The sequence below is a fragment of the Thamnophis elegans genome, chromosome Z, assembly GCF_009769535.1.
Source record: "Thamnophis elegans isolate rThaEle1 chromosome Z, rThaEle1.pri, whole genome shotgun sequence".
NCBI lineage: Eukaryota > Metazoa > Chordata > Lepidosauria > Squamata > Colubridae > Thamnophis > Thamnophis elegans.
This window is the reverse complement of record NC_045558.1, coordinates 99,612,886-99,637,992: the sequence shown is the minus strand read 5'-3', so window position 1 is coordinate 99,637,992 and position 25,107 is coordinate 99,612,886. Positions and strand designations below refer to the sequence as shown.

The following is a 25,107-nucleotide window of genomic DNA, read 5'->3' as shown; positions in this document are numbered from 1 at the left end:
GATCAAAATTTGAATGTTGGGCAACTGAATCATATTTATGATGGTTGCAATCTCCTGGGGTCTCATGGCCACCTTTTGCAGTCAATGGGGAAGCCGGATTCACTTAACAACTGTGTTACTAACTTAATAATTGCAATAATTCACTTAACCACTGTGGTAAGAAAGGCTGTAAAATGCAGGGAAAAAAATCACTTAACAACTACCTTGATTAATAATAGAACTTTTGGGCTCAATTGTGGTCATATGTTGAAGGCCACCTGTACTTTTGTATCTATATATTATCTATTTTGGGATAAAAACCAATGATAATTGAAGCACAAATACCAATAAAAGAGAATATTTACAGCTCAGGGTTGAAATGAGGGATCCTTGGTGCTCTCTGAGCTTACTTGTTTTCTGGCAGATATTTCATTACCCTAACTAGGTAACACCATCAGTGCTAGTAAGGAGTGCTGTTTGCTCTCAGTGTCTTGGCTGGCTGTGTGGGTGAGGGGGCCCTTAGACATTCTTTGGTTGGGCTGAAGCACAAATAACTGGGGAGAATGTTATAAACAAATATGTAATTGCTTGATAGAATCCATGGGTCCTAGTGAAGCAACCAGACTTACGGAGTTACACAGATGAACTTAGTCTTCAGATACGGAGCAGCGCCTGTTTGTGAACAAGAGAAAAATATGTTAGTTTGTGTATCTTAAAATGCAAAAAGGGTCTCCTATTCCAATTGCATTTTTGTTTGTTATGTTTCAATAAAAAGATGTGGAGATAGATATATGAGGAGAAAGCAAATAGAGAATTACCCCAGGATTTAGGTGCTGTGAATTGTGTTGTCTTAATTGACAGCCCTTTATTTACCTGTAGGTACATTTAAACTTAGTTTAGTGGAAATGCTAAATTTAGATATTCTTGCCTTTGCATATGACTGGACTTGCAAAGCAACTTTGGATGTAACAAAAACAGGCAAGAATGCTAAAGGCTTATTTTTAAATTGCCTTTTCATTTCCCCCCAGTGTTTGTTTTTAATCAACCAACAAGTGCCACCAACACCACCAGATTAAATTAGAAAAGACTCCATAGCAAAATTTTCTGGTTTGTATAAGTGGCTGACAGGACATTCACTTCTATATATAATATGAAGATTTGGTTGAGAAATCCTAATTAAATCAGCTTTTTTTTTTAAAGAGAAAACCAAATGTAGTGAGTAGAAAGTCTCCTGGATGGCTTCAAGGTAACATACAGGACTGATTTGTTTGAAATGGAAACCAAAGAAAGTCAGGGCCTGTTTTAATACTTGTATCTGAGAATGCAACAATAAACCACTGCTATGCCAAGAAAATGGCATAGATGTATCCATAAGGAAATCAGGAGTTAAGTTCAATTTGAAGATTTACTGTAGTGAGTGGACTATGACTTGCTTCATAGGTTAAAGGGTCCATCTTCAGTTAACATATTTATATAAATAAATCACTATAAATCACTATAAATTATATATAGTAAATCACATTAAATTCCATTAAATATTGCATGTAAGATTACATGTAGTTCTCCAAGAAGATATCCTTCCACCCAAAAACAAAGAATGACAGCAATACTTAAGAATCTTTTTCCGAGGTCCAATTTCCATACGGCTTTTGCGCAAATGTAAGAATCCTTTCAGCAGCCAAGGTACCTATTTAATGCTTTTGGCCACCTAATGGAATGATAATATACTGTATGGCACATCTAGGGAAGCTCAAAGGTTTTCCTTTTCCCATTGGGTTTTAGGAGGCACTTTTGGAGGCATTCTTCCTCTCTCTCTCTCGACATAATTTATACATTATTTATGGTGTGCGCTAACAGTATTTATGTATGACAGGAAGCTGGAAACTACGCCTCCAGTGTTGTATGGCTATGACTGAAGAGAAATCCAAGAGCTTGCAAAGGAATTTGGGACTGCAACATACCTACGATAATCTTGGGGGGTGGGGGGGAACAGCACAGAAAGTCAACAACTACCTGGGTCAGTGGCTTCAGGATGCTCCTGGCTCTCAGGACGGCAGTATTTTCCAAAGGCCTCTTCTTTAGGAATATCAGGGTACAAATAAACAAGTGGGGAAACCAGGATGTTGGTAGCATCCATGATCTTGTAACCCATAATAATCTCAGCAAATGACATGTTATTGAGTTGTTGCTTGGTGTATGGCTCCACTGACTGAATTTGTGTTTTTCCTGTAGAAAGAGGATTAAAAAGGACCAATAGACTACATGTCCAAGATGGAGAGAAAAGAGGGAGAATCAAACTCACAGCAATAAAAAAGTAGTCTGAAAAATGTCACAAAATTAAAAATAAATCTTGTATACTGATTAGAAAATGGTCATCGCTGATTATGCCCTTAGTAAACAGATGAATTCTTCTGATGTTATAGAACATTCATTAAAATATTACACATAGTAACTCTGTAAGAAATAAAATATCAGCATGTCTTGAGCTAGAAGTAATATGTTTGTTGGTTCAGTCCTTGCCACTTCTATTTAAAGATTTCAGCAAGGATGGGAATGGACTTTCCATAGAATCCTATAAAGCCTAAAGAGACAGAAGTTGATGAAATTAAAAGTTATTTGCAAAACCTAGGAATAAGGAAATTGTCTTATCCTGATAAACCAATGAAATATTGCTTTAAATAATGTGCAATTTCCCATTATTTTAAAATTTAATATACAGTAACAAAAATGCTATGTCTACAATGGATTCCTTAAAAATGTTGTGTTGTAATTACCTTGCTGCTGGAGACTTAGATATTAACTCAAATTGCTTATACTTGTCCTATTATTGCTGTATTTTGGATTGAAAAAAGATTGTTAATGTATGGATCAATTGATAAGTGTTAAATATGCATATATTATTTCTGATTATATTCCTAGTATCTGAAATTATGACAAGAACTGGATTTTTCTGGCATATATGGATGGCAAAAAAAACAACAGTACACAACATTGGAAAGATGTGGATTGTCGGGATGTACTATTTCTCAAGATTTGAAGCAGGAATTGGCAGAGTTCTAAGAAACAATTGGGTGTAACTTTTAAGCAATATAATACCATCTGGAGTCACTTGGCTGAATTGGGCGGCTACAGAATGAACAATCAAATAAATTGGGAAATTTTGTGTTCTGTTTATATTTTTTCCTTTTCTTTTGTATCATAAATATGTATTCTGAGATCACATTATGCTGTTTATATTATTATATGTGATGTTTGGTGTCATTCAATTTGATGTAATTAATATAAACATTAAAATAATAAGGATAAGGGGCAATTTATCTATTTTTAAACAATGGTCTAGTTTGTACTTCCAGAAGTAATAGGTAGATTGGAACAAAATTGGTTTTTAGATTTCACTCTTATTCATTTGTGGCATTGATTCCAAAATGACATAAGATGTATGTATTAGGGGCAGTTGCATATAAATGCATCTATTACAGAAAATTGCATGCAAAATATGTATTTTTACAAATTTTATGTTCAAACACACAGAAAGCTGACAAGGACCCATGACGGATGCTGAACATTCTCTTCAAAGAGGCATTTTCTCTTTTTTCTTACAAATAACAGGAAACACCACTTCTTAATGCTTGCTAGGGCATAAATGTATTGAAAATATACTTACTGGTTCCGAAATAAATATATTCTGGCCTTATTCCCATTTAATAGATTAAATCAATAAATCACCTGAAATTCTCGAATTGATATTAAATGCTTATTTTTATGTTTCATTTCTTTTGGGGGTAAGCTGAGAAAGGTGGAAGAAAAGAGGAGGATGACCATCAGCAAGCTGGATGGGCACGTCAATGGTGATAAGATGCACCACTGAAAGACCTGGAAGACTGGGCTAGATACAGTTTATCATAGATAAAATCTATGTGGTCACTAAGAGTTGGCTAAGACTTCTTAGCACATCATCCAGCCTGGCACAGGGCACTTTTATCATTTCAGGATTGCATTCCTTACCACTAATATCTTTCTCCACCCATGTGAAAGTGATTCCACCTTCCTTGCTGCTTTCGCTGAAACGCAACAAAAAGGTTCCTGGTGGCTTTGTGCTCAGGATGGCTCTTTCCCTCTCTTTGCTGATGAAGCCCATGATATATCTAGAGAAGGAAGAGGAGGAGAAATATGTAGTTTCAATATGGTATATTTTACTTATTTTTAAAATAATCACACAATCATAGAGTTGGTTGTAATTATGCAGGACAGTGATTCCCCAAACCTTTTGCTCATTTGAAATTCTGGATGCATCTCAAGGATTATCACAAAATGGCTATCTGCTGTAGTCAACATGGCCAGTTTATTTTATGGATCCATTTATTGTATTGTTAAAGCAGTGCTTTTAAAATTGACTTAAGATCCAAATGCCAGTATCCTCAAATTTGGGGGGGGGGGGGGACAGGCAACCCCAAATTGTGGGAGGCTGGTTTAGAACTTTCTCACCTTTGAGGACCGATAAGTGACAAGGACAACTTTTTCTAGTCGGAGATACTGTCAACAATTATGATTTTTCTGATCATGCTTACCCTTCATTCCAAAGTGCCAAGATGTACTTCTTCACTAGGTCAATTATATTGTCCAGCCACACCCAGAATGAAAAGCCTTTTCCTGCCATGTTCTCCTGTAGAGGGTAAATCAAGAAGGCCATTAAGCAAACTGGCTCACAGTTTGACCCACGATCATATGCCTCACTTTCCAAACCCTTACCTTGCAGAATTTGGCCCATGTTATTTGGCATCCAGAGTAATTGACACCAGGTCCTAGGACAAATAATGAGAATGGATGAAAAAAACATTTATTTGTTTGTATTCCTCCCTTATTATTTTTACAAATAACATGAGGTGGCAAACATATCCAACATACTTTTGTCCTCCTGTTTTACCAAAAAAAACCATATGAAGTGAGTTGGACTGAGAATGACTGGAGAGACATCCAGCCAGCTTTCATGGCTAAGGAAAGACTTGAACTCACAAAACTTCTATTTTTTAGCCTGGTGCCTTAACCATTAGACCAAAGATATTAAAATCAAATCAAAATTAAAGCGAGCCATTATGGTATAATTACAGTTTTAAACTTTCAGCAATGATAAAGGAGGGCCAGATTCTAATCCCTTGATCTGCCATTGAGGGTCGCTAGAAAGCTCCTGGGCAGCTGTTCACTGGATTCATATACTCAACTAACACAAAATATAACTTTGTTTGCTCTGGCTTAATGTTCATGGATGTTGCAGGGGGGAATAGGCATCATGTGCATCATATACATAAATAATGTCATCATGGTTTGCAAAAGACACCCATCTTAGCATGCTGGGTTAATCTAAATGTTGTGGTTTGTAATCCAGAGGTTATTGGTTAGCATGTTATGTGATCTCAGCTAACTGTGATCGGTCCAAGAATCCAAATAAGCCACTGTGATCATGTGTTTAAATTGGCAGCTATCACTACTCACTTGAGATGTTGGCAACGGGAGATAAATCCCTCCATACCATCTTGATTTTCTTGGAGGAAAGGCACTTTTAAAAGCAAGGTAATAGCTGTTTTACAGGAATTTAGGGTGATGTGGGAGGGAATTGCCAGCACTGAAGCATTCTGTACATACTCTGGGCCTGGGTTTCAATAATCAGCCAATGATTCCCCAACTCTATATTTGAAAATTCTGTTAGGAGTTCAAAACTGAGATCCTTGGGCTTTAACAAACCCCTAGTCAAGCTGGGAAGATGACAATCACTTAGCATCAATACATGTTAAATGTGTGTGTGTATGTGTGTGGTTGTTGTTACCAAGTAGCTTTTCGGCAAGAGTTGTCAACTGTTCTATGCTGAGTCCCCGTTTGGTGGTTGAGGAGAACTGCCAGCTGAGCACCTCAGCAACTTGATCCCATGTGCCAATGGGTGGCTTTGTGAAAAAGTTCACGTTCTGCCAAGAGAGGAATTACTCATAATTCATGAAATCAGGAGAAACGGCCTCTTCCTCCCCATTCCTCTGCACTGGTGAATTTATAGCATAGCATACCTTGGGATTATTTGTCAGCATGTTGTACCACAAAATGGATGCCCATGCATTTGGCATCTGGCAAATGTTGGAGATCACCACTACTGGAAGTGAATGGGTCTAGGAGAATAAAATACAAGTTACCTGAGCATATCTTTTTTGGGAACTTAGGATCTTATTCTTCACAAGCAAATTAAATATTTTTTTAGTTCTCCCATTTCACTAATCAGGACGTTCGGGAGATCATTTTACAACATTCATCTTAATGTTGAGCTGTGGTATCAATATTAAAAGGCTGATATGGTAAGAGCAGTTTAACAATTGTTTCTGCTTTAATGGGCCATAGCAAATTCTAAGATTGAAAGTGCATTGACCCACTTTGATTTTCTAGATTCCCTTTTTCATAAACGTCCTTAGTCTGGATTTTTAAGTTTGGGAACTCATATTTCAGAGAAAGATTTATAGCATAAACTAATCATTGGGACTACAGTATTTTTCAGATTATAAGATGCACCTTTTTCCCTCAAAAAAGAGGCTGAAAATCTGGGTGCTTCTTATACACTGAATACAGAATTTTTTGCCTCCCGAAACCCCGCCCTCTTCACCAAAATGGCTGTGCTTAGCCTCTAGGAAGCTTTTAGGGAGCTCCTGGGGGCTGGGAAAGGCAGAAATGAGTGAAAAACAGGCTGTTTTTTGCTCAAATCCCCCCCCTCCAGCCCCTAGGAGTACTCTATAAGCCTCCTAAAGGTTATGCATGCAATTTTTTTGACAAGAAAACAGGCCCATTTTTGCAAAAAAAGGGCCATTTTTTGCTTGCTTTTGGGGGGGGGCACCCCCCAGGAGCACTATGCAAGCCCCCTAAAGACTATTCATGCCTTTTGTGGGGGGGAAAATAGCCTGTTTTTGTGAAAAACAGGGTGTTTGGGGGAGGTTTGCAGAGTGCAAAAACTTTTTTTAAAAAAATTGCCTATTCAAAAACTTGGTACGTCTTATATTCGGGAGCGTCTTATACTCCGAAAAATACAGTATATTCGTTTAAGGAAGTGGGTGCTTTCAGAGGAATAGTTCCTTACATAAAGGCAAAATAAATACCACATACAATGACTATATGTCCATTACAGTCCTTTATTTTAGAAAGCCTTAAAATCTATCTATATCTATCTATCTATCTATCTATCATCTATCTATCTATCTATCTATCTATCTATCTATCTATCTATCTATCTATCTATCTATCTATCTATCTATCTATCTAGCATTCAACTGTAGTACCCCCTATCTCACTATCATTTGTTTGTTTTTGTTTTTGAATCTTCCTTTGTAAAGCAAAGTTACAATGTTTAGTTTATAAATATTTTTTATTCTTTAGAACTTTCTTTCAGATTTGCTCCTTTTTCAGGTTTGTTCTTTATTTTTTCCAAGAAAATATGGTCATTGTACACTGTTAGTGAAATTCGTCATATGGGCATCATTATCTCCTTTATGTGTTTTCTTGGAAACTGTTACCTGAATGTTACCATAATTCAAGTAAAGCTTCTTGCTTCCTGTAGTATATTTGATTTTGTTCTTGGAAAAATTCCAAGATGTTATCTAAACTATTACTACAATACAGAAGCTTCCATTCCAGCCATAAATAAGCCTTCTCATAAAGAAATAAAGCTACAGTTAAGTTAATAGATCTGGTAATATGACAGATTTTTACCTCCAGGTCAATTTTCAAACCTTGGTGGTAAACTTCTGTCTCAAATGTAATAAGATGGAGTTCTTCTGTGACGATGAGAGAAGCCTGAGAAGAAAATGATGAGAGAAAAAAGTTAAAATTTTCATAAATTATGTACATACCTAGCTATCATTCAACTTTCAACATAAGCTTAAGAGCGCAAAAAGAAGTTAAAAATAGTAAGCTGAAGAAATTAAAGGCACTGAATAAGAAAAAGAAACTTCTGACACTAATTTACACCAATAGAGGTTCATAACCCCTTCTGTTCTGGCCAACCATCCCTGATTCCACCACAAACATAATGCTTCCTACATTGTTGTTTTCTTATCTCAAGATTTCACTGCCTAAATTCAATTATAATTTTTCCAGTCATCCACCTTAATGTCCTTTTCAAACCTTAGACTGATGGCAATAAAAAAAGCAAGGCAGTTACATATTTGTGAACTTTTATCTACCTGTCAACAATCACTCAACAGAAACTTAGGTAGAAACAAAGGGGTGCTGTTAAACAAAGAGCAAAGTCTTGGAAAAACAGAAAATATGAGTTCTTCCTCGATAAACATGTCAGTGTTGTAAATCTATTTGTATGAAGAAACTAAAGACAGGAAAGCTAGATTTTCCAAGAACAGACAATGAGGCAAGACCTAAAGAATTTCAGATAGAAAACTAGTCCAGAAAATCAAGCCAAATGATGGGAATTCACAGGAACAACATTCAAAAGTATAAGGGTTTTTTTCCCCCCTCCAAAGGGCATAGAATCTGGAGGTTCCCATTATATAGTGAAATTTCTGTAATTAGAATAGTTAATAATTCCTTCCGTGGAGTCATGCTGATCTCTACTGGTCATTAGATGGAAGTATAATTTAGAGCTTGGTACTTCAAAAAGCCATGTTTGCTATCCTAATTAGCAGTCTCTTGGACTGAGTCTCTGATCCTCATGCAGAAATATCTGATAACCCACAGTCATCAAAAAAGGGGCCTCAAGAGGGTGTGGGAGGCCTGCAGAGTGCTCCTGGGGAGGGGGAGAGCAAAACCGGGTCCATTTTTCGCTCGTTTTTGACCTCCCCAGCCCCAGGAGCACTTTGCAGGTCTCCCAAACCCTCTGTGCATCCATTTTTGTGAAAAACTGGATGTGCGGGGCAGGGTTTTGGAGGCCAAAAATGCTGTATTTAATGTATAAGACACACCCAGATTTTCACCCTCTTTTTTTGGGGTGGTGGTGGTAAAAATGTGTGTCTTATACTCAGAAAAGTACGGTACATGTATCTCCCATAAAGCTTCCTTAGGTCCAACATGCTGGTGACTTCATATTCTGCCTGATAATTGGATAATGATAATGACAGTTGGAGGGACGCGGTGACTCAGTGGCTAAAACACTGAGCTTGTTGATCAGAAAGGTTGGCAGTTGGCAGTACTAGCACCACGTAACTGAATGAGCTCCCATTACTTGTCCCAGCTTCTGCCAACCTAGCAGTTTGAAAGCACATAAAAATGCAAGTAGAAAAATAGAGACCACCTTTGGTGGGAAGGTTAGAGGGCTCAACAACATCGCCTATACATGACATACATATTTCTCGGTAAGTGGAAGAACAAATTAAGTAAAATGATACCCAGATAAATAATAAGAAATTGGTCCAGGAAATCCCACAAATGCCGATCAAGTGCTGGGAAACTGTGAAAACTCCATAGAGATTGTGCAAAACAACTGTATACTCAATATTGTCATGTGGGTTAGGAAACAGGGTTTTTTTTACTAATCACTTTCAGATTTCCCCTCTTGGGAAATCGTTTGGTGGAAATCCAGGTCTTTTGCATGCACTCAAAGAGTTCTAAAATTTGTTGGAAAGAGCATCTGTTGCAAATAATGATCTGGATGACTCTTTTTTTAAATGAAAAAATATAGAGCTGCAACTGATGGCAGGAAAGAATGGAATAATTGTTCTTTTTAATGTTTTTGAGATGACGTCCCTCAGTGTTGCCAATGTAGAATCCAAGAGGCAGTAAATCTGGAAGAAGGAAATTTGATCTATCCAACATTCACTGCATATCTATAGACCCCTCATATCCTGGACATGAATTGTTTCAACTTCTAGCCTCAAAACGATGCTATAGGGCCGTGATGGCAACCCTATGGCAGAGCCCTCTCTGTGGCACACATGCTGTCATCAACTGCTTTCCTGGTTTCTGGTTTCAGCCATGTGAGCTTTGTGCATGCCGGAGCCCTGTAAACCCAAAGACCAGCTGGCTCTGGCACATGGGAAGAGCAGCTGGCTGATGCGCATGCACCCATGGGAAACCCAAAGACCAGCTGGCTCTGGCACATGCGAAGACCGGCTGGCTAATGCGCATGCACGCACAGGAAACCCAAAGACCAGCTGGCTCTGGCACACGCGAAGACCAGCTGGCTGATGTGCATGCATGCACGGGAAACCAGAAGAGCAGCTGGCTCTGGAACATGCGAAGACCAGCTGGCTGATGCGCATGCACACACGGGAAACCCAAAGACCAGCTGGCTCTGGAACATGCGAAGACCAGCTGGCTGATGTGCTTGCACGCACGGGAAACCCGAAGACCAGCTGGCTCTGGCACACATGAAGACCAGCTGGCTGATGCGCATGCACACAAGGGAAACCCAAAGACCAGCTGGCTCTGGAACATGCAAAGACAAGCTGGCTGATGCGCATGCACATGGGAAACCCAAAGACCAGCTGGCTCTGGCACACGCGAAGACCGGCTGGCTGATGCGCATGCACACACGGGAAACCCAAAGACCAGCTGGCTCTGGAACATGCGAAGACCAGCTGGCTGATGCGCATGCACGGACAGGAAACCCAAAGACCAGCTGGCTCTGGAACATGCGAAGACCAGCTGGCTGATGTGCATGCATGCACGGGAAACCAGAAGAGCAGCTGGCTCTGGCACATGTGAAGACCAGCTGGCTGAGCATGCACTCACTAGAAACCCAAAGACCAGCTGGCTCTGGCACACGGGAAGGCCAGCTGGCTGATGCGCATGCACACACGGGAAACCCAAAGACCAGCTGGCTCTGGCACACGGGAAGACCAGCTGGCTGATGTGCATGCATGCATGGGAAACCAGAAGAGCAGTTGGCTCTGGCACACGTGAAGACCAGCTGGCTGATGAGCATGCACTCACTGGAAACCCAAAGACCAGATGGATCTGGCACACGGGAAGACCAGCTGGCTGATGCGCATGCACACACGGGAAACCCAAAGACCAGCTGGCTCTGGCACACGGGAAGACCAGCTGGCTGATGTGCATGCAGGCATGGGAAACCCAAAGACCAGATGGATCTGGCACACGCAAAGACCAGCTGGCTGATGAGCATGCATGTATGGGAAACCAGAAGAGTAGCGGGCAATAGCCCGCAGGCCACCTCTGGCATGCGTGCGATAGGTTCACCATCATGGCACTGGAGCATAACATGCTATAGACACCAGCTTATGGATTCCTACTTGGAAATACACTAAAATAAACCAGTTAAAAATTACACAGTTTAATTTTTTTGTTCTCTCAGAAACATGGCAATTCTTATTTTGTTTAAGATCCCTTCAGATTAAACAATGAAATGACAAAAGAATGGGGATCAGGATTAAAAATACCCTGTTCAGCTTATTTCTAAGAGTGACCGTTTCCCTTCCTCAGTATTATTCTATTTTTGTTCATGAAAGATACTTTGGATGTTATTCAAAGACTGAAAAGCTCTAGAAACTCAATTGTAAAAGGGAGGAGACCAAGCAAGAGCAAAATAAGGAGAAGGGATAGAACTATTGCTATTTAACTCATCACCATCAAACTCCATCACTAACCCAACTTAAAACAATTAATTTAAAACCATCCCCATGATGGGATACTCACATCACAATTGGCTCTTCCACCATTACCACATCTCTGCTCTCTCAGTGTCTGTGTATGAGTGAAAAAAAGTATTACATTGGGTTGGCTGGTTTGGACTTACCTGAGACCTTCCCTACAAAACAATCTAAAAATATATTTGCTTCTCTTCTTTGCTACAATGCCAAAAAAAATGTTCACAGCTTATGTTTCCATTTTATGAACTTCAGCTTGTCATGGTGCCTGAACTGATGAAAAATGTGGCACATCATTAGCAATAAGACTGTAATGATTTTATACTTTATACAAGTGATTTGTTTCTATTATCTATTGTGATGATTAATCACACTTAATGGCGAAGGGCGTATCTTTAAATAGCAGCCACTAAAATGGAAAGTGGATTATTTCATGATCAAATAAAAGAATAGAGGAGGAGGAGGAGGAGGAGGTGGAGGAGGAGGAGGAGAAAAGCATTATCTAAGACAAGAATGCTTTCGTTCATCTTTGTTACTTCCATGATAGGCCCACATTTATTTAAAAAAAATGCTTACCAAATGTTTGAATTCTGCAGAAAGGCTTCCATTGTTGGACTCCTCCATGTTCATCACCTTAGTATTTGTTCCCAAGATATTAAACTTCCGGGATCTTGATAAGCCAAAGATAGGTACACCTTTAGACTGTCTAAGCAATTATCAAAATAGCAACACCCTAAACAAGAACAAACTGGCTCCTCCCAAGACGCTTTGGTAATCACATATCTGAGATTTATCAGTAACTTCCCAAAAGTAGTATTTAAAGTGTGACATCTTAAACTTACCCCCGAAGGGCAGCCACTTCACCAGAATCCCTGCAAGAAAGGAATAAATGTGCCTCATAAAATCAGGAGAAAATGAATAGACTGATAATACTACATAAAAGTAAAAAAAAAAGTCTGAAGTTTTCAATTTAATATAAAATGAGCATTTGAACATACTTGTCAATGCAAACTTTGATTTTCAGCTGATAATTCAGCTCTGGAAACTTAACCAGTAACCTACAGAAGAGAAAATAAACATTAACGTCTAAAAACATATCTCTCCCTACTCCTGCTTATCAGTAACACACACAAACACACAATGAATCTGTAATTTATCTGATCCATACTAGGCTAAACTGATGATGGGAGGGACAGGACTAGCAACTATTCACTGACATTAGTATAAACCCCAGTAAGAAAATGACACTTATCCTAACATAAGGCAAAATAGGACCCATTATACTTACCATTATTTATTTGACGGTTTCTTAATTGCAATTTGCAAGTGTGGAGATAGGTAACAACGTAAATCCATTATCTTTCATTATCTAAAATAATTTTAACAGTTCTCAAAGACTGCTTCAGTGACTTCTTCAATTTCAGAACTTACAGAATAACATGATTGGAAGGGACCTTGTAGGTCTTCTAGTCCAACCCCCTGCTCAAACAGGAGACCATGTACCATTTCTGACAAGTGGCTGTGCAGTCACTTCTTGAAAGCCTCCAGTGTTGGAACATTTACAACTTCTGGAGGCAAGTTGTTCCACTGATTAATTGTTCTGTCAGGAAATTTCTCCTTATTTCTATGTTGAATCTCTCCTTGATCAGTTTCCAAATCACTGTCTGGCCTTTGGGAGCTTTGGAAAACAGCTTGACCTCTTCCTCTCTGTGCAGCCCATCAAATATTGGATTACTGCTTTTATGTCACCCCTAGCCCTTCTCTTCACTCAAGACTAGCCATACACAGTTCTTGCAACTTGGAAAAACCCACATAACCCCTCTTTGCCGTTTGCAAAATACATTTTGCAAATTATAAAACAATTTATGAAAGTTGCAGAATTCAGTTTTTCTGATGAAGAACTTAGGTTATTTTAAATAAGTATGCTTAATTTAGAATGTGTGTACGGCCTTGCTTTCAGCACCCTCCTTCCTATTTCAAATGTCTGTGAGCAGAAAACTCACCGTACTTTTGTTGTAAATTGTACTCCAGTTTTGATAACAAGTGGACGATCTGGATGCATTGGCATACAGGGCTGCCGCTCGACCACAAAAGCACTGTTAAAAGCAAAGGGAAGATCAGTGGTGATTAATGGGGGGAATTATGAGAAAAGAAGTGTTAGTAGTTCAAATTTACAAGTTCACTGAAAAGTTACAACAGTAATGCTTGACAACTATACTTGACTCAATTTTTAAGTAAAACAGTCAGTCATATTTGGGATTCATACTGCTCTAAAATTTATGATATACTTCTCAAATGAAAAACAAAATGCATTATCAGTACCAAAAATACAGGTTTCAAGATAAAATGCACAGTGGACTTGTGCAATTTTTCATGTATTCTCTTTTTAAAAATTGCAGATTAATGCAGTAATACTACAGGACACAGTTATGAATAAGTAACTGTAAAATACTCTGTTCTCAGGAGTGTGCCTGGCTCTTTCTCTTATAATTTTCCACGTTGGTCAAGACTGTTTTATCTGAGTCCTCATTTGAAGTTAATTTTGGCTGAAGTGTGTTTTGTATTTGTTTATTTGGTTTTAATTTTTGGACTCTAATAAACTTCCAGGAATGAGTTTTGTGTTATTTATTTACTATATACATAAATAAGACAAACTTGTGGTTGATTGTAAGTAGTCGGTTTCTATGTGCAATATTTCAGCGCTGCCAACTTCAGAGAACTTGATCTTTTCCACACACCCAGGACAAACAGACAGTACCTCTTCATGAGATTCCTGAATAATTCCACAATACGCTCTTCCAGCAATGGCCGGTGTTGAACAATTGGGTCCCCCTTGTAGGAGACCTTCTGCTGCAGCTCCTCAAGTTTCTTAATCTGCTGACGTGTTTGAAGTTGTGACTCAGCCAAGGATGTTATCCTGGATTGAAGGGTAGGAATGGAACAACAAGATAAAAACTGCTATACCTTATATCAACATAGTTGAGTAGCTATACTTTCTACCTAAGGAGGCGATCGTAACTATTTTCTCCTGGTTTCTAGATAAATTTATACAATTTATACAATCACCCACCTAAGTTAGGAATGGATATCCTGCAGTTCTAGCATACCCATTAGTCAGGTAAGATGGGACTATAGTTTAATAGCGTCTGGATCATACAAGGAACCTGATTGAGCAGAAATTCCTGATCTAAATCTACTAGTAATGTCAACTCTACAATAACTTTTAAGGTGGAGAGGCTGTCCTCCATATTTTCTATTCACGAATATTTTCTATGTATTTCAATGACCTTTTCATTTGGAAGATGGATTAGAAAGAGCTTACAATATATTCTCATTTTGTAACTTTACTGAAAGATAACTGGCAACAGGTTCTGCAAACAAAAAAGCAGCCAGAATCCATTCTTACCAGTTCTCCAGACGATCTAGGCAGATGTTGGGTGGTCCACCAATACATGCAATCTGCTGTCTCCTCTTCCAATCAGCCAGTTCCTCATCCACTAATGTTTTCTGCACATATTCCATGGCAGATAAGAGCCCAGCCAGTTCACTCACAATCCCCTTTGAGAGGAAGGAACAGGAATGTTGACAATTCTTTTCTGTTCTTATTTATCATCTCATGTTCAAATACAATAGTCCTTGCTTAATGGATGTTGTTCAGTGACCTTTTGGAATTACAACACCACTGAATAGACATATGACTGGTCTTCAAAGTTCCAAACATTACAGTGCCTTGATGGTCAGTGAACAAAATTCAGGTCCACTCAGGCTTACCTGCATGTTCAACTACTTTTTGGCTGCCTTCCACCTGCTGTGGCCAACTATCGCCACTGCGCCACCTTCTTTTGTGCTGGTGCAATCAGAGTATCTTTTGCACTTCATCCATGGCCTCCCTGGCCAGGGACTTTTTTTGTGTGAAAGAAGGACCTTGTCAGAAGGACTTCTTTTGTACTGGTATAGCCAGGGCCCTCTTTCAGGTGCCTACCTTTTAAAATTTTGCAGGAAAGCCACATGTGATTGGACAAGGCCTTATGAAATTTGGTCAAGGGCAGGGGCAGCTAACAGCTGCCTTGAAAATGCCAGGGCCGGTGTTCATCAGCAGAGGCAGGAAGAAGACAACGAAGGGCAGTAAGGGGCAACAAGGACAGCAAGCATTGGGTGGCAAGGTTGGCAGAGATGGCCGAGTGAATGGCAGACTAAAGAGCAGAGTTGGGGAATAAATAGATGGGTGGAGAAAAATAAAGAGAAGGCAGTCCCTTATCTTACCAAAGCTTGGAGCAGGGAGGGAAGTCAGGAGCTACTTGGATTGGGATGGGTTCCCAGCTAACAACCGATGGAATTTGGTTGGTGACCGCAACTGTGACTGCCAGGATTGTGATTGCAAAATAATGTAGTCATTACTTAGCAATGTAAATTCTGTAACATTGCTTGGCAATGTAAATTCCAATTCTGGATAGCACTGTAACTCAAGGATATCTGTATATTTTTAATCAATTAAATATGATATTTAAATATGAGTTATATCCAGACTTATTCTCAAAACAGTAAGAATAGCTGGTTAGTCACAAATGATGTCCTTTGAGTTCAATGAGTATAAGAATGACTAAGTCCAGATTTATCGTAATAATTATAAATGGTGCCTCTGCCCATGTTTGAGCCACTTAGAATGAAATATTGGACAAATGTAATCATAATAAACTAACATTCTTTAGAATTCTACTTTAGTATTATGATAAAATAAATCTTTATGAATTTAATGTTAAGAGAGAAACAAACTATGGTTCACATGGTAGTAGACAAACTCAGAAATAGAACTTCCTGATTAGTCTCTCTCCTACTAGCACAAGAGTTGAGCAGCGTTTGCTACAAATAATTTTTTACCTTAATGTATACTTAGCACTATTAGCTGTAGGCTTGCTTAGAATTCTTTTTTTTTTGCTTTTAAGTGAGTGTTAATTGGAAAGGGAGATCCAATTGGAAAGGGGGATCTCTTGGATACACTTCCCTACTTTAATAAATAAGAGGAATCAAATACCGCACCTTTCCCAGCGAGCATTCAGAATTGTATACTTCAGTTTTTAGAACTTCCCAGCCAATACAGATATTCCTAAGAATTTGAGTCTTTGAAGTCTATTCATTGGGGATATCAATAATGGTAGAGGCTGCATTTAGCCAAAATGATGGTCCACAAAGTATTATATTTGGACTCACTTGTATAATATTTTGTTTAGGTTTAGTATACTATAAGAATCTAACCAGTACCTAAAGAGGATCTCTCATTCTGCTTTGTGCAACCATCCATGGTGAACAAAGAGCAAGGTTCTTTTTCCACACAAACCCTGACATCTGCTGTACAACCTATCTAATGTGCCTTGTAGGTAAGCCGTGATGGCGCAGTGGTTAGAGTGCAGTACTGCAAGCTACTTCTGCTGATCACCGGCTGCCAGCAGTTTGGAAGATCGAATCTCACCAGGCTCAAGGTTGACTCAGGCTTCCATCCTTTCAAGGTGGGTAAAATGAGGACCCAGATGGTTGGGGGCAATATACTGACTCTGTAAACTGCTTAGAGAGGGCTGTAAAGGACTTTGAAGCGGTATATAAGTCTAAGTGCTATTGCTATTTTTGTTTTGGGAGAAGTGAATAAAAGATGTGGATGGCAAGAGAACTTTCTCACAATAGCCCTCACCCTTCGCATTTGATCCAGTGCAGTTAGCATTTGCTCCAGCTGTTGCATCTTCTGGCGTGTCACTGACTGGTTGTTTCCATTCAGATCCTGCATATCTAAGAGATGGGAGAACATTATTTGAGCTCCAATATCAGAGGGATGTCCGATTCCTTCTCTTGCATATCTGTGATTCTCAGCTCATTTCTTCCTAGTAAACAAGCAGCTTGCTCCTATTTTAGGATTTCCTTACCACTTTTCTCATTTTGTACATTGTTCCTCTTTTCTCATTCCCCCCCCCCCATTAGTTCCCCTCTAGATTTAGATCGTGACTGTTTTCATATAAACACATTCTCTAATCCAGCCCAGTACTCCACTCAGTGGCATCAGTGAAGAAGAAAAAAATGAATAAAATGGCATATAGAGACTCTTGTTGCAAACCCTGCCACTTTTGCACTTGCATCTAAACAAACCTGATCCCACGGCAGACAGTTTTATGATTTTGATTACCCTTGGGGGCTAGGATGGGTATGGCCTAGTCATCCCAGCCAACTGGGTGGGCATAGTCTCTGGGATGGTCCCGCAGGACAACTCTGGGCCTATCACAGGCCAGATTCGAACTGCGAGCCACGTTTTTGACTTGTCTGGTCTAAACCATTCAAAAGTGGTGGGTGGGGCTTGTTCTGCCATGCTTTGTTACTCATCTTGCCAGTGTTAAATCCCATTCCAGCAGTTGTTGTTACTGGTACTGTATAGATATACAATACACTCCCATCTTGAGGGCCATATCGGCTATAGATGATGATTAGTTGTTACCCAACAGTAACCTAAACACAACACATAAGGAAACAATGGGCTACCTTTCATCTCTACATTCTTTATAGTCACTTCCAATACAATGGGAATATGATCCCACTCTGAAGGCTTTCCCAAACCCATTAACAGAGACAATCTTTTCATATACATATACATACACACACACACACACACACACACACACAAATTTTCATGGATGATTTAAAAGTTGATCTTTCTGTAGTTTGCACTGATCATTGTTGTTTTTTTCAGCAATAGTTAGGACACTGTGCATAATTTATTCAATTTGCAAAATTGAACCTATTCTTTGAAGCAGAAATCCTACACAAACCGCTGTATCTCTATAAACTGTTGATCATAAATTTCTTGTCCCTAGTAGAACTTTGTGCACAAATCCTGAAGTGCCTGGATTTAGTGTGCTTCACTTGTATCAAGTAGGAAATTAGATGAAATATGTATCTTTTAACCAGGAAATTCATTGGTTGCATAAAATTTATTACATACCACCTTGACTCTTCAAAGTCTTATAATTAAAATCAAAATCATCCTGCAGGTTCTCCACCACTTTCATCTTCTGCTCCAGATCCTATAAAAACCATGAAAATTGCACAGGATCATCACATTGGAAGGACTAGAAATATTCAACCAAGAATTTTGAACTATTCTTGATTCGGACATTCTGAGTTCCCTACCTGGACGCGCTTTCTAACATCTTGCAAGTGTTGTTCCAGCATCTGCTGTTTCTCTGTCACTACAGCAGCTGTAGGGTGGTTTGCCTGACCACCTTGCTATAGTAAAGTGGGAAGATACAGAAGAAAAAAATAAGAATAATAATTAATATCTTGCAAGTAATGGAGCTATTGTAATTGTGTGCTTGTGCTCAAAAATCCAACTTGGGAGTGCTGTTGACAAAATGCTTGTGAAAACAACAGTCTGGGTTTTGTTTTTTTGTTAGTAATGATATTATTTAAGACTTAGAAAAGGGAATAATTGGGCCAAACAATTGAAGAATCATTAAAAACAGCCACCTTATCCCAGGCCTTAGGATAGAGTGGCTGGGGAGTTCCCATACATTTGGTTTTTACTCCTAGCTGACTATGATTTGTCCTACATGTTTGTGTTCTTTCTTTCTTTCTTTCTTTCTTTCTTTCTTTCTTTCTTTCTTTCTTTCTTTCTTTCTTTCTTTCTTTCTTTCTTTCTTTCTTTTTCTTTCTTTCTTTCTTTCTCTCTCTCTTTCTCTCTCTCTCTCTTCCTCCCCACTCTTTCTTTCCCAGAATTATCAAGGAATTAGATGTCCTTAAAATGGAATTAAATAGCCTTATGTAAACCAATGATGATAGCTAGAATAAATCAAAAGAGCCTTTCCTCACCTGTGCTGCTGTTGCTGCTGTCTGTAGCAGCCGATTCTCTTCCCAGAGACAACGGGCTACAATGCGGGCAATCTCCATGGGTTTCTCCAGATATCTGCTCTATAAAAGAAACAAGAGAACCAAATTTAATGTCCAGGGATTGTTGTTACTGGATAAATATTTTGAGAGTGCCAGCATGTTATTGGCTCCTAAGAACTGAATTGCTGAATCCTGACCAGTTTCCATTCAAAACTCAACCTTCATAAATAACCTTTACCTTCTAACAAGCATTCAAAGGATATGCTTTGCAAAGCATGCTGCTCAGAGTACCCTTATTCAAAGTATCAGAACACCTGTGATTACTGTAAGGCTTATAGCTGCTTCACAGACTCTCTTGGTTCTCCAAGATATAAATGCATAGCCATTATATTTCATAGCGGTCCCACAGAAGTACAGTCTGTGTGTACATGCATACAACTGGGGAAACACTTCAAGGCAGCTGCACCAAGCCTTCTGGGTTGTGGCTGTTTTAATGCTTTAAGGAATACTGTATTGCTTTATAAATTGCTTCTTACAAATCCTTTGCACAAGCCTACTTGCCAAACGTTTCTGGGAAGGCCAGACAAATCTTGCAAACTACTTTCTTTTCCCCAATACCTGAATTTTACTGATATGTTCTCATCACATATCAAAATTCCTCAATCAGCCTTCCCCAATCTGGTTGCGAAAGACCAGGAGGAAGAAGTTGAAGGAGAAACAGCCTCAGATCAGACAACCCTTTTATAGTAACAATATACAACTAGCAGTTATCCTTCCTATTGGGAAATGAGCAACTCAGGCAGGAAAGAGATATAAAATTTGAACCTGATGGCTGAGGTGACAGATAGACAAGGGTTGAAGTTGTTCATTTTCTACTCCATTTTTCCCCCTGGCATTTATAATAAAGGCAGCTTATCAAAAACCAGTATCCTCCAATGTCTACCCGTTGTACCTCTACCTGCTAGTCTTCAAGATCAAGTAATGTTTTGAAGGATGCCTAGTATCCTTCAGAATTCTTGGATCACAGTTCCCATGATCTCCTGTTATCATGCCCAATACTCCTGAATATTGTTCTTACAGAAAAATGTAAAGCTTGATTTAGAATTCTTTGTTACTACACATCAAGGAATGTTGATGATTCAGAATGCTGAATCTGTTGTTTGCATTTATACTTCTGCAAATTTTAATATTCGGGCGAAGGGATGCTCGAATAACAATGTCTTCTGCCTGCCTCCAAACTGTAAGTTAGATCAAATAATCAGCATGCAGGATGTGTATCTCCACATAACATGTAGTTGAGATTAAGGAGGTGTGCGTGTCCGCTCGTCTGCAACCATCTGCAACCTACACTTACCCATCAATCTCTTTGCAGCAAACTGTAAGTATGCGTCGATGCCTACAAGTCTAAATCAAGCTTAAAGTGAAATGTTGTTATTCTATGAAATGATTTTTCAGGATAAAAATTGAATTATCTCTACACTGAAGCATAAACACTGATGCAGAAATGTATTGGAAAAGTCTGACCTTGAACTGAGAAATGATGCAATATTTGGGCTCTGGGTTTAACTTCAATGATAAGTAAAAAGATGCAACTGAAAAGAAGAGTTGAGCTGGCATCTGATTCAGAATAACATTACATAAGACCAGGTAATTTTTGTCCAGTAAGGAGCAGGTAAGATGTGATGAGCATCATTCAAACTACTATTCTCTTTTATATCACCTTCTCTTCTCTATCTTATGTCCACTTTAATCATCCCCTCATCTACAACGTGAGGAGTATAAGGACTATCTTCAGAGTTACTAAAATAAATATTTGGATGAGAAGCTTCTCTACAGTTTCAGACTTACTTATGTAGACAATTTTGTTTATGAATGACAAGAAGCCATTGCAGCGAATCTATATATTGAGAATGGGTACAAATAAAATAGAGGCAATATTGATGGGAAATAACCACAGCCACATCTTAATTGCTTTTCAAAATGCCAACAAATGTAAGGGAAACTATACAATATTGCATCAAGGACAGTGCACATTATCCCCCTGGGATAGTTTGCTAATAATATACTTTCTTGACGTGGGATAGATTGGCCAAAATGATTTATGCTTTAATAACATCATATCTAAATTATCATCATGTGTCTTAGATGGGACTTCCCTTAAAAATGTACAAAAATTCTTTAGCCTGCTGTTGTGTGATGTACCTGATTCAAGTCATTTTATACTTTACTCTTGGTAATTTAAGCTAGCTATCTGTTTCAATATTCTTCTGCTGGCTTGTAAATCTTGAACAATTCAATAGATACAATCGGTTAGAATGGTTCTTGTGGTGTGTACTTGTCTACCTTCACTTGAGTATTTTAAAACTGCTGCTGCAAAAAGTGTTGTCTTCCTGTTGTGGGCATCTTCTCTAAAGAACTTTCCACTTTGGGTATATCAAGTTTCTTCTATGGTTTGGTGTCAAAAGCTACTTAAGATGTTCATCTAGATTTTTAGATCCCCCAATTACTTTGCTTCTGACTCCAATAGAGCAGTGGTCTCCAACCTTGGCAACTTTAAGACCTGTGGACTTCAACTCCCAGAGTTCCTCAGCCAGTTTTGCTGGCTGAGGAACTCTGGGAGTTGAAGTCCACAAGTCTTAAAGTTGCCAAGGTTGGAGACCACTGCAATAGAGGGTTCAATCTTACTAATTTACCGGTCTGCTTTTGTGTTACTGATACAACTGTTCTTATTTTCTAGTTTAAAGTGAGATACTAATATAATAACTGATAATTTTTGTAATGTTTCTCTGAGAGGCATAATTGAACTAGCAGGCTTGCAGCTGGAGATTCAAGGACACTAATAAAATACTTCTTATTGCAGATATTAGAAAAGCCCTTAATCAAAAGAAAACAACTACTGCGGCCTCTAGGATTCGCATCACATTGATGGCAATCATAAGACTCTTTCTTCCACTCTTATGTCAGAATGGACTGAAGGACAGAGGAGTAATTAGTACCTATGTATTGTTATTGCTATGTAACAATCTGTCTCAGGCCCTTTGCTTCTGAGCTTTTTAACTCTTGCTCTCACAATTATACGGCAATGATAATATTGCAATAAATAATGATAATATATTCAGGAAGGGAATCACTTTTTTCTTTTGCATTTCAAATTATCAGTGCTATGACTACAAGTCATAGACCGAGACAAGACCGAGTGGCTATTGATGCTCCCTCCCAAAGATTGGCCATTTACTCCATCTCTCAGGCTGGGGGGTGAAATTATACGCCCCTCAGAAAGAGTTCGCAATTTGGGAGTCCTCCTGGATCCACAGCTGACTTTAGAACATCATCTGTCGGCTGTGACCAGGGGGGCATTTGCCCAGGTTCGCCTGGTGCACCAATTGCGACCCTACCTGGATCGGGAGGCCCTTCGAATAGTCACTCATGCCCTCGTGACCTCAAGACTGGACTACTGTAACGCGCTCTACATGGGGCTGCCCTTGAAGAGTATTCGGAGACTTCAGCTTGTCCAGAATGCAGCCGCGCGAGCGATTGTGGGTGCACCTCGGTACACCCATGCTACACCTATCCTCTGCGAGCTGCACTGGCTGCCTATTGGGCTCCGGACACGCTTCAAGGTGCTAGTCGTTACTTTTAAAGCCCTTCATGGTATCGGACCTGGGTACTTGAGAGACCGCCTCCTGCCAATTACCTCCCTAACACCTATCACATCCCACAGATTAGGCCTCCTCCGAATTCCATCCGCCAGCCAGTGTCGACTGGCAACTCCCCGGGGGAGGGCCTTCTCTGTGGCTGCTCCGGCTCTTTGGAACGATCTCCCCGTTGAGATCCGGACCCTCACCACCCTTCCAGCTTTCCACAAAGCCACTAAGACCTGGTTGTCCTGATGAAATTCCAGCCCCATTTGAAGCTGTGACTGTTGTTGTATCTTAATTTTGTTTGTCTTTTATTTTCTTATTTGTATCCCCTTCCCCCCTTTGGTTGTTAGCCGCCCTGAGTCTCTCGGGAATAGGGCGGCATACAAATTGAATAAACTAAAACTAACTAAACTAACTAAGTCAGCACATTTCTTGCATTTCAGACTGTTAAATCTTAGAAAGGTACTTAGAGGTGTGTCCTGTCATCTTAGAGATAGGTATTCAGAAGTTCACATAATACACAATTAAAATTTGCCAGCTATTTCTACCTGTAGGAACTGTTTGATCCGGCGTAGATTATGCTGATAGAGAACATTGGATTCTTGTAGGAAGCGACTGTACTGCTGGTCAATTTCACCCAGAAGATTATGAAATACCAAAGTAGCATGAGACTCTTTGCTGGCAGCATAAGCCCTAAAGAGGATAGCAAATGAAATCCAACTTACTACTACAGTTTGTAAGATATCTTAGTCTAATTCTGTCTAATAGATAATCCTATCTATTAAAAGCAGAACCTATAATAATTAATGCCAAAAAGGTTTCTGAAGTTCTAAAATGCAAGAAAGTTCATGTGAATTTCCAGTGAACTTTGCAAGCATAATTCAGGAAATTTAAGAACATAACACCCACAAAGGAATTTCAATGTCCCAACTGGGCCAATTAAAAGAAAAGAACTAGATGGCACTCTATGGAAAACAGTTAGTTATCCCTCATTTTGGGAGGTGAAGGTAGAAACTTGAAGATGCTGTTTTCTGTGATGGGCTGGCCCAATGAAATAGCACACTGTGGGAAGTTTGACATATTCCAATGTTATCTGTCTCTCACAAATAAATAAAGACAGAGATTTTCCAATGGGCATTTGGACATTGTTATCAGGTACAATGCTGGATTGAATACAGGATGTTGTTACTCAATACTATGTTGTATACAGTATACATGTGGTTGTTTTTGCCTTTTCATTTGTGATGGTAGCAGGACATGCATTTGATTAATAAATAAACAAGGCTCTGTAATGCATGAGATTTAATAAGGGCAATCTATAGAATTATGTAATACAGGTAATCCTTGACTTACAACAGTTTATTTAGTGACCATTTGAAGTTACAACAATGTAACTGGAAAAAAAATGACTTTAGATCATTTTTCACACTTATACCTGTTGCAGCATCCCCGTGATCATGTGATCAAAATTTGGATGCTTGGAAACAGGTTCATATTTATGACAGTATCAGTGTTCCCAGGGTCATGTGATCCCCTTTTGGGATCTTCTGATGAGCAAAGTCAATGGGGAAGCCAAATTCACCTAAAAACTGTATTACTAAATGAATAGCTGCAGTGATTCACTTGACAACTGTGGCAAAGAAAGTTGTAAAATGAGGCAAAATTCACTTAACAACGGTCTCACTTAGTGACAGAAGTGTTGGGCTCAATTGTGGTCATAAGTCAAGGACTGCCTGTAATTCGTATACCAGATGTATCCCCAATTATATTCCTGACAACCTAACAATTTCAGCAAAAAAAGAATATAAAACGGAAAGAATCTCACAAATGAATGTTGCATATCCCGAAAACCTCTGTGTCTAATAGCAGGGAGTTACATGGTCCACAACTGCAAAGCTTCTAAATCATTGCTCAGGCAGAAGTCAGCACTTCTTGCCCTAATTTCAAACAGCAATCAATCAGTTCAGACATTTGGCAAAAATGATCTGTTTCTTTTCCAGAAATAGAAGAGAGGAATAGAAAACAAGAAAGACACTGCATGC

The 25,107-nt window shown here is 39.1% G+C and overlaps 1 protein-coding gene across 4 annotated transcripts in view; it reads right to left on the bottom strand.

The window, feature by feature from the left end:
- Window positions 1-25,107, bottom strand: part of STAT3 (signal transducer and activator of transcription 3) — a 53,012-nt gene that overhangs the window by 4,103 nt on the left and 23,802 nt on the right. For 3 of the 4 annotated variants that reach the window (XM_032235044.1, XM_032235045.1, XM_032235042.1), the window contains 20 exons: window positions 23,614-23,758; window positions 19,407-19,505; window positions 18,729-18,824; window positions 18,541-18,622; window positions 17,245-17,339; window positions 14,968-15,119; window positions 14,320-14,478; window positions 13,565-13,657; window positions 12,560-12,619; window positions 12,404-12,433; window positions 12,138-12,231; window positions 11,611-11,658; window positions 7,714-7,797; window positions 6,033-6,131; window positions 5,801-5,936; window positions 4,729-4,781; window positions 4,548-4,642; window positions 3,985-4,124; window positions 1,990-2,205; window positions 609-651 (listed from right to left, as the gene is read on the bottom strand). In XM_032235044.1, coding sequence (XP_032090935.1) covers window positions 609-651; window positions 1,990-2,205; window positions 3,985-4,124; window positions 4,548-4,642; window positions 4,729-4,781; window positions 5,801-5,936; window positions 6,033-6,131; window positions 7,714-7,797; window positions 11,611-11,658; window positions 12,138-12,231; window positions 12,404-12,433; window positions 12,560-12,619; window positions 13,565-13,657; window positions 14,320-14,478; window positions 14,968-15,119; window positions 17,245-17,339; window positions 18,541-18,622; window positions 18,729-18,824; window positions 19,407-19,505; window positions 23,614-23,758 — 2,019 coding nt within the window. The remainder of the gene's footprint in view (window positions 1-608; window positions 652-1,989; window positions 2,206-3,984; window positions 4,125-4,547; window positions 4,643-4,728; window positions 4,782-5,800; window positions 5,937-6,032; window positions 6,132-7,713; window positions 7,798-11,610; window positions 11,659-12,137; window positions 12,232-12,403; window positions 12,434-12,559; window positions 12,620-13,564; window positions 13,658-14,319; window positions 14,479-14,967; window positions 15,120-17,244; window positions 17,340-18,540; window positions 18,623-18,728; window positions 18,825-19,406; window positions 19,506-23,613; window positions 23,759-25,107) is intronic. The other variant, XM_032235043.1, reaches the window with a different exon arrangement.